At 47.7% G+C, this 9,457-nt stretch overlaps 1 protein-coding gene across 2 annotated transcripts; it reads left to right on the top strand.

Moving 5' to 3' along the window:
• Positions 1-500: 500 nt before the first annotated feature.
• On the top strand, positions 501-9,100 carry MAPRE1 (microtubule associated protein RP/EB family member 1). 2 transcript variants are annotated; one of them, XM_071572866.1, is made up of 7 exons: positions 501-585; positions 1,229-1,352; positions 3,858-4,003; positions 5,563-5,767; positions 6,134-6,243; positions 6,928-7,080; positions 7,454-9,100. In XM_071572866.1, the coding sequence occupies exons 2-7, from the start codon at positions 1,232-1,234 to the stop codon at positions 7,508-7,510; spliced, it is 792 nt and encodes a 263-aa protein (XP_071428967.1). In that variant the 5' UTR covers positions 501-585; positions 1,229-1,231; the 3' UTR covers positions 7,511-9,100. The 2 variants fall into 2 exon arrangements, with proteins under 2 accessions (XP_071428967.1, XP_071428969.1); XM_071572868.1 differs by lacking the exon at positions 501-585 and adding an exon at positions 996-1,016.
• The last annotated feature ends 357 nt before the right edge of the window (positions 9,101-9,457 follow it).

Here is a 9,457-nt window from a genome sequence, read left to right as displayed (position 1 = left end):
AGTCAGTACTGGAAGGTCAGTACAGGGGGTCAGTACTGGTGGGCTGGTACTGGTGGGTCAGGACCAGGGGTCGGTACAGGAGGTCTGTACCGGGGTCAGTACAGAGGGTCGGTACTGGAGGGTTGGTGCCAGGGCGTTGATACCAGGGGTCAGTACTGGTGGATCGGTACCGGTGGGTCAGTACCAGGGGTCGGTACCGGGGGTTGGTGCCAGTGGGTCGGTACCGGTGGGTCAGTACCGGGGGTCGGTACCGGGGTTCGGTACCAGCGCGCCCCCGACGCCCCGTCCGCGATCCCCGCGCGTCCCCGCGGGCACGCGTCCCCCTCGGCGTGGGCGTGGCCAGCGACTCCACCAATGGCAGACGAGTCAGTGGGCGGGGCGAAGCGGAGAGGGCGTGGTCTCCCCATAGCAACGCGGCGGTTCGCCCCGCCCCTTGGCAACCGCCGGGCAGGCCCCGCCCCCGGCCCGGCGCGGGGCCGTGACGCGCGCGTGACGCAGGCGCGCAGCGAGCGCGTGACGCGGTCCCGGTCAGGGCGGGCGGGGCCGGTTTGAACGCGGGGCCTGACCGGGGCGGGCGCGGCGCAGGTACCGGCACCGGGCCCGGGGGGACGCGGGGCGGCGGCGGGGAGGGGCACGGCCCCACGCTCGTGTGCAGCGGGGCCGGCCGGGCCGGGCGGGCGCGGAGCCGCCGCGGTGGGGGCACCGGCGCGAGGCCTGCAGGGCCGGGCCGCGCCCCTCCTCGGGCGGGGGTGAGGCGGGACCGGCGGTGGCGGAGCGGGGGGTGGTGAGGATGGGTCAGGATGTGCGGGGGGGAGCACGGGCCGTGCCCCGCCCGGCGGCAGCTGCACCGCGGCCCCGCTTTGTGCCGGCGGGGCTGGGCGGGGAGAGGCCGCCCGGGGCTGGTCCCCGGGGAGGTGCCGGGGTCGGGCAGGAAGTGTCCCAGCCGTGCCCGGGGCGCGGGGCACAGCCATGAGCAACTGCTCGCCGCAGCCGTGGTTCCTTTCAGCCGTTCCCACGTGAGCGCCTCGGTGCTGTTTTTCCCCGGAATCCGCCGAGCCGAGCCCTTCGGGAGGGCGGGGAGGGTCCTCCCAGCTGTCGGCAGCCGCCGGTTCTGTCGCGATACGCGCGCTGCTGTGTCGGGAAGGCTCCAAAGGAGGCGGCTCCTGCGCAGCCCCTCCGCGTGGGGAAGGGTGTCTGCGGCGCTCACGCCTCTGGTTGTGTCTTTCAGAAAATGGCAGTGAATGTGTATTCTACTTCAGTGACCAGCGATAACTTGAGCCGACATGACATGCTGGCGTGGATCAATGAGTCCCTGCAGCTGACGCTGACCAAGATCGAACAGCTGTGCTCAGGTGAGGGGCTCACCCCGATGGGATGTGCACCCTGGCGCTGTGCAGGTGCAGGGTGAGCCCTCTGTGCTGCCCTGCCCTGGCCCTGCTCCTGGCTTAGCTCCTGGTGTGAACAGGTCCGTGGTCAGCGTTATGGTGCAGTTATGGTTGGAGTGTTATTGAAGTGGGTGTTGTTAATGGCAGTGTAATGAAAAGGCTTGTTCTCCTGACTCACTTCAGCATAGGTGCTGTAAGGAATGAGGGTTAATGTGAAGAAAAGGCTCTAAGGAAGGGGGTGTTTTCCCAGGGGGAATTAAACATTTAGTCTCAATGGACAGAGTAAGTCTTAACTAGCAAAACCAATTGTGATTTCTTATGGAAGAGCACTGGAGTGTGAGGAAGGCAAACTGGTGACTCCTGGGGTCACCTGCAGGCCTTCCCAACTCCTGGGTCAGCCCAACTTACTTGGGCTTGAGCCAACTTCAGCACAGCTGAATCTCACAGGCAGCCACAGGCAGAAAAGGGGAAGTTGTTGTGGTCCAGAAATGGAGTCAAGTGTCGCAGGAGGGAGGAGGGTGTGGGAGGAGGAGGAGGCTTGTAGGCATGAAGAAAAGATAATAGTCTGTGGAATAAGCTGAAAAAAACCCCAAGGCTGAAAATGCCACCTGGGCACAAGATAATTTGGGTAAGTGCAACAGGCACTCCATGAAAAGTGGAGGTGTAGCTCAGGCAGTGACTTTGAGATAAGGTGTTGCTCATGCAATGAGAGATGTGGAATAAAGGGAGGAATAAATTTAAAGTAAGTTTGGAACTGTCCAGACAGCCTGTAAAAAACAATCCCAAAGATTACAGGGAAGCAAGAGATTCACTATAGACATCTGAGCAGGTATTTGTAGTGGCTTTTGTCTGGTGTGATGATGGAGAAAAGCTGAGGGTGAAGGGCCTAAAGAGCTACAGCTGCAGAAGGAAGGGAAGTGATAAGCTGAGTCTGCTTTGGGATAGGCAGGTTAGAACCCTGCTGTGTACAGGGCTGATTTGCAGGGAGGGTTTGCATTGGAGTGAGTCCTGAATGCTGCAAGAGCTCTGTGTTGAAGTGAGGATAATTAGTAGTGGCTCTGCACAATTTCATCTCACCTGTTTTGAGGGAAAGACTGAGAGCTGTTTATGTACAGGCTGAGTAAGGTCTGTCTCCTGTGCTGGCAAACTTGCTTTGTGCCTCACTGGGTCTGTGCTGGCTTTTGCTCTCCTGTGAGAGCAGGAGCTTCCAAGCTTGCTTTGCTGCCTTTGGCAAGGGCAGTAGTGACAGTAGCAGTTTGAGGTTGCATAAATGCACAAAAGGTGACCTTTGACTTATGCTGTGATCCCTCTTTTGGTCATGGCTATCACTGAGACTGCCAAGAGTGAGCAAAGCCCTGGGTTCTGGCAAGTCCTCTGTGTCTGAGTTGGGGTTGGACTGAGAGACAGGGGAGGGCAAACAGCAAGAGCTGGTTTAGTTTGTTGTTTGTTTTTTTTTTTGTGGATGACATCAATCTTCTGGTAGCAGGTGAAAGTGGAAGCCTCTGCAAAATGTCTGGATAGAAAGTGAACTATTACAGGATATGTTTGAGGTGAATAGAGTAGTTTAGGGCAGTGCTGTTCTATGTGACTTCTTGGCTTTCAGATTGCTCCCCAAAGCTTGTTGTTGTGTAGCTCTTTGATGGTTTAGGTTGGGGTTCCCATTACTCCTTAATTCACTCTTGCTGGTGGGGACATAATGCTCTAAATGTTGTGCTTGTGTTCTCAGTGGCACATGGTTGTGTGTCATCACTGCAGAGAGATGATCTAGTTTAAAAACATCTTTTGTACTGTGCTTCTATATCCTACAAAAGCTAATTTTTGGAGGGGATTATCTGCTCTTTGTGCTGAACTGAATCCCTCTCTTGCTCTTATTAGAGCAGGAGCTGAATTAGAGGACATGAAGGATTTAAAATTAATAGAAAAAACCACTATCTCATTTCAATTCTTTGATTAAGGCCTGTTTTAAATATAATCCATCTTAATTGGCCTTTTATCTTGGAGGGCACCTTGAATTGTGTATATCTATTTGTAGGAGGTAAATGTATCACTGTTTCAGTAATGGTGAAATACACTTTCTAGAATAATCCTTTTTGTGATGTGGTGCTGTTAGTGTTGTTAAGAGCAGATTACATGCCTGTTGGACATCTCAGATCTGTAGTGATATTCATGAAGAAAGGAAAGCCAAATTACTCATTAGATTGTTCTTTTTCCCTTTGAATTATGGAGGCAGGATTTATATTTATGAGAGTTGAAGTAATGACCCAAAAGTTTGGTTCTGCAGCTCCCATGGGCTTGTTTCTGGCCATGCTGCACCAAGAAGGAGATTGGAGGTTCCTGTTTTCTTGCCTTTGTTGCCTTTAAGGGCTTGTGAGTCAGGTCAGTTTGCTGATCTACCTGGAAAGGAACTTGGGAAGGTCAGTGAGCTGAGCTGACTTAATTCATGCCAGGCTTTGTGTTCTTTTCCTTTGGCAGGTGCTGCATACTGTCAGTTCATGGACATGCTCTTCCCAGGTTCTGTAGCACTCAAGAAAGTGAAGTTTCAAGCAAAATTGGAACATGAGTACATTCAAAACTTCAAGGTTCTACAAGCAGGTTTTAAACGAATGGGTGTTGACAAAGTAAGCTGAGCTACAACTGATTTCTCTGTGCTCTTAATGCCAGTGTAGATGCAATGTGCTTTCTAATTGAGAGCTGACTCAATTGGGAAAAGATTATGCTTTTGGTTTGTAACTCTTAAAACTTTTGCTTTTGGTTTGCACTGGGGCCCTCACTTCATTTGGGACATGCTCTGCTTTACTCCAAGGGCAGGTTTCTAGTTCTTAATGATGAGATGAAAGTTCTATTTTCATTCTGTGCAACTTATGTGGCACAGACTAACACTGAAATTTCCATGTGATGAGGTGTCCTTGAGCTTCCTTTTTGGACCTTCTTTATGCAAAGTGTGTTCCCATAACCTGCTGCTGTGACAGTCCTGAGGATTTCAGATTCCTCTTTACCAGTATGTGGAATGATATAATTGTTAAAGTTGGAAAAGCCCTCTAAGCCCGTTGATTCCAGCTGTTCCCCCAGCACCTCCAAGGCCACTACTTAACATGTCCCCAAGTGCCACATCTGCAAAGCTTTTAAATCCCTCCATGTATTAAAATATGTGACAATGAGATTGGTGAAAAGGCTGGTTCAGGCTGAGTGACAGTTCTGCTTATGGAAGAGGGATTTATCCAGGTATTAGTTACAGACAGGGTGTTTGGTAGGATGCAGAACTCTTCTGTGTTAAAGCTTTTTGGTTCTTTAAAAAGTCACCTCATTGTGTGCTGGCAGCAGCTCCAGCACAGAGTCAGTCTGTGCTTGGGGGCAGTGCTGTCTGTGCTCACCTGGACAAGCAGTATGGCTTCCAAATTCTGAATGGTCCTTTGGAAAATGGTCATTTTGGAAAAAAGTCTCTGTTTGAAGGGTGCTGAGGCCCTGGCACAGATTGCCCAGAGGAGCTGTGGCTGCCCCATGCCTGGAAGTGTTAAAGGTCAGGCTGGGTGGGGGTCTGAGCAGTCTGGGCTGGTGGAAGATGTCCCTGTGCCTGGCAGGGAGTTCAAACAAGATGAGTTTTAAGTCCCTTCCAACCCAAACCATTCTGGGATTCCACGAATCTGTGGCCACATAACAGCTGTGGCTCCTGGCCCTGCCAGGTCATGGACTTCAGCTTGTGATCTACAGACAAGACTTCACCTTTTGCTGCTTCTTTTTAATAACCTGCAGTTGCACCTCCTTCCAGAGGAGCTGGAATCTGCTGGACGATGATGTTTTGCTCTCGTGGCAGTTCTGGTGTTGGCAGGCTGGGAAGTTGCTCAGCAGTTCATGCTCATCAGACCCAGCACTGTCTGAGCAGCTTCACGTGGACAGGCAGCAGTTTGTGTGTGGCCTTGGTGTAGCAGGAACCTTGCTGCAGAATTATTTAAAATTATGTGGACCCTCACAGTGAGCCTGATTTGTTTTTCATTCCAATTATTAGCAAAAGTCCTACTATTTGACATAGTTGTGGTTAAGGAGCATTTTCTCTAGACTGGACAAGAATTGAATTTTTGTCTTATGAGTGCATTAATTTTAAAACTTTACATAAAAATACAGAGGTTCTTTATCCTTAATATGAGTCTGACTTTTTTTTTTCTCTTTTTCCCCACTTCAGATAATTCCTGTGGATAAGTTAGTGAAAGGAAAATTTCAGGACAACTTTGAATTCGTTCAGTGGTTCAAGAAGTTTTTTGATGCAAACTATGATGGGAAGGACTATGATCCTGTTGCTGCTCGACAAGGCCAAGACACAATAGCACCAAACCTCGTGGCTCCAGTCATGAACAAACCCAGGAAATCCCTCGGTACTGGCAGTGCAGGTAGAGAAACTAGTTAAAGATTATCTGGATCATCAAAAACTCAGGGGAAAAGGAAGACTGGGTTGCTGTGTGAGATCAGTGTATGGGCTTTTGAAGTATTTTGCATCTTGTTTCAGAGCTGTTAGGCTCAAACTCTGTGGCTGCTGTAGCACCCAGGTGTGGAGGCTACAGAAGGAACAGCCTTCTCTGAAAGAGAAGATGGCAAAGATTGGTGCCAAGACGTGCCAAAAAAAAAGCACATGTCTCATGGAGTCAGGGAAGGAGCATATCTTCAAAGTCTTGCATGCCTGAGCATGCTTGGAGGGGAGGTAGTACCTTTATGGGAGGGTGAATCAGTCTGAGTTAATTGGTGGATTGGTCTTGCAGCCCCTCAGAGGCCCATCGTTGCCCAGAGGACTGCAGCAGCTCCCAAAGCTGGGTCTGGGATGGTCAAAAAGGGAGGAGGAGATGAGGAATCGGCCGGATTGATCGAGCAGGTGGGTACAGGACAGCCCTACCACTGACCTCTGCTGGGCAGAGTTGTGTGCAGGTTTGTTTCTCCAACACCATGAAAAGTCTGGGTCGGGCAGATGGAAGAAACGGTCTGAATCCAGTCAGCTCCTGTACAATCACTTAATTGACACCCTTTGTTACAAAGTCCTGCTGTCCTTATGGGAATAAAACCCCTTCAGCACAGGAGTGCCCAGACATTTCACCCCAGTGTGTGCCATGTCACACATAGCATGATTTGTAAGTATTTCCACAGCTGTGTTGCAGCTCTCAGCATTCCAATGGAGCTATGAGCAGCTGCTCCTTCACTGAAATCCTGAGTGAAACACAACTGAAACTGCTGTCAGCAGGAGGGTTGTTGTGAAAGAATGTGAGAGCAAAAAGAACTGCAGGCAGTCAGTGTTTTACCTATTTCATGGAATCAGCCTTTAGAATTTCCAAGTGGTTTTGTGTGTTGGACTGGATGTTTTTTGTGGCATTAATATTATAATATTACAATTAGAGAAACAGCCCTTTCCCTCCTCTCACAGCCCCCCTCCCCCATATCTCAGTTACTGCTGAAGTGCTTTGCATATCAACACCCTCCATGAACTTTTGGGGACCCACCTTTTGCATAGACCCTGCTCAACTCTGTCTCTGGTGGATAAATTATTATTGATGCCCCTTGGCAGATCAATGTATTGAAACTTACTGTTGAAGATCTGGAGAAGGAGAGAGACTTCTACTTTGGCAAATTGAGGAACATTGAATTGATCTGCCAGGAGAATGAAGGGGAGAATGATCCAGTGTTGCAGAGGATTGTGGAAATTCTTTATGCCACAGATGTAAGTAATCTGTTATAAACTGGGTTGCACAGTTCCTCCCTGCCCTTGTAATTGGAAGCTGATTTGCTTTCCAGGGCTCCTTCTAGTTTGACCTTTTTTTTCCAGAAGGTTTATAGCTTAGCTTTTTACTGTAATAAAGGAGCAGATAACAATTACAGGCAGGCAGCAAACAAGGTTGGCTTTTCATGAGAAGTATGTAAGAGATCAAAGAGGAAAATACTACTCATAATACATCTTGACACTGTATATAGTGACTTAAGGGTATCTATCTGAAGTAAAAGGGGAAAAAAAGGCCCAGTAGCTTTTTTCCTTGTAACTCAGAACTGGTTTGACACCAGATTTTCATTAAAGTGCCTGTTTTCCTCCCCTTCAGGAAGGCTTTGTGATACCTGACGAAGGAGCACCGCAGGAGGAACAAGAAGAGTATTAACAGACCACATACTGTACCAGCAGAGCAGCAACATCAGAATTCTTTGCCCCAGATCATGTGCTTAACTGTAAAATACTCCACTTTATTCTTAGAGGACTCACTGGTTTCTTTTCATAAGCAAAAAGTACCTCTTCTTAAAGTGCACTTTGCAGAAGTCTCACTTGTACAGTGGGTTTGAGTTTAGGAGCTCTTCCTCACGCTGTAGCAGAGCAGTATTCACATCCAGGTGGTATATTTAGGGAGCAAGAGGCTGAATATTTGGAACTCGTTGCAGAATGGTTTGCTGGTAAAACACTGGTTTGTGGGAAGACTCTTTTTGTATCTAAGGTGGTGTGTAGTAGAGAAATTAAAGACTCTGACTCACAGAAAGATTGAGTTAATGTGAAATTGCAGCACAGAAATTATAATAAATGCCTTAAGAGTATTTAAAATATGCTTCCAGATGCCAAATTGAAGTAATGTGATGGGAGATTTTATGTGCTTCATATTGGGGTAGACGTTTGTTTAACTCCATTCACTGCTGTCCGAGAGGCCTTGCATGGCAATCTCACTGTGTCAGCAAGTGCTCTAAAGGGGCTATTAAAACAAAACTCCATTCCTATGTAAAGCTGCTTACTAAGTGATTAGTTCTCGATGAAATGGGCCTTAACGTTGCCTGTCACAAGATTAGAGGGAGTATGAACAGCTGAGACACATAAATTACCTTGAAGAGTGCTGAAGCTTTTTCTGTGGCATTGTGGCTTTGCCAAAACGTACTGTGTTTTCTGTAAGAAAAACAAAACAAAGCATCCAGTCTTACTGCCTGAAATGTCCTTCAGAAGTGATTTTTCTTCCTGGCTCCTGTTTCTGTTTGTTCTGTTTATTTTCATTTCTGTTGGAATCCTTCGTGGTGTCTCATTTTTCCTTTTCCCATCCCAAGGAATGCTGATCACACCCAATAGTTGTAACAGGACTTGTGCTGTGCAACTGGCTTTGAATGAAAGTGAATTGAGCATATGAGGATGATATTTTTTTGTGTTCTTTATTTTTTTCCCCTTCAAACCAGGGCATATTAATAATACTTGCCAGTTCAGTAGTCTTCTGGGGTAAAAACTAAAAGATGCTGGCTAACAGAGCTAATGTTATTGCAGAAAATACAGTACCAAGACTAACTTAAATATTAATATTTAAAGTACTTTCCTTAACTGTCCTTTTTTGCTATCATGCCCCTCATTATTGTTGTGTTTGGCAAGATCCTGCAAGACTTCTGACCCCCCTTCACTACTGAGATTGATCAGTCTGTTGTGCTTGTATTCATTTGTTTCTGGTGGTAGCTTGTCCTAAAATGTGTGTAGGAGAGCATTTTATGGTAATTGTGTAGTGCATGAATCTTTGTGAAGTTCAGAGAAAAACCCAAATTCAGTGAATGCCAAAAATGCAAGTATCTGCCATTGTTTAAAATTGCAGTGGTGCTATTTCTCTTGTGGCCTTTTAGACTTTTGTTGCCCTAAAACTCCATTTTACTGAGAAACCATATTTGACTTGGATTTTTCTTGACAGGGTTTTTCTATTTTAAGCAGTTTCTAAATAAAGTTCTGTATTTCAAGAGTGTCATGTCTGCTGGAGTCTCTTGTGCTTTCAGATACAATTAGGCAGAGCTGAAGCTGGTGGTAGTTCCATGGTGAAGCTTGCAGGACCTGGAATTTCAGCTTCCATCCTCGAGCCCCAGGCACTGCTAACCTCAGTGCCAGTAATCTTGGAACTTTCTTTGGAATGTGCTGGAGGAAATGGTTGCTCGAGTTCTTTTTTTTTTATTTCCCCTTTCTTTATTTTTCCCTCCCACAAGTGGATGGGATGTGTTGACTTCCTCCTCCTCCTGGTTTGGGGCTGGGGCTGTGTAACAGGAATGCTGCCACATGTGTGTGTTTAATGTGTTTTAAAACTACTAAAACACTGGTCATTAGTTAT

This window comes from Pithys albifrons, chromosome 18, assembly GCF_047495875.1.
Source record: "Pithys albifrons albifrons isolate INPA30051 chromosome 18, PitAlb_v1, whole genome shotgun sequence".
Classification (NCBI taxonomy): Eukaryota; Metazoa; Chordata; class Aves; order Passeriformes; family Thamnophilidae; genus Pithys; species Pithys albifrons.
The sequence above is the reverse complement of the archived record's forward strand: the minus strand, read 5'-3'. Positions and strand labels throughout refer to the sequence as shown.

Bases quoted from the DNA above. Each gene is read 5' to 3' on its own strand.
- MAPRE1 (XM_071572866.1), top strand. From the start codon at position 1,232: ATGGCAGTGAATGTGTATTCTACTTCAGTGACCAGCGATAACTTGAGC. The intron at 1,353-3,857 runs GTGAGGGGCTCA...TTCCTTTGGCAG, and splicing joins GATCGAACAGCTGTGCTCAG to GTGCTGCATACTGTCAGTTC. The intron at 6,244-6,927 runs GTGGGTACAGGA...GCCCCTTGGCAG, and splicing joins CGGCCGGATTGATCGAGCAG to ATCAATGTATTGAAACTTAC.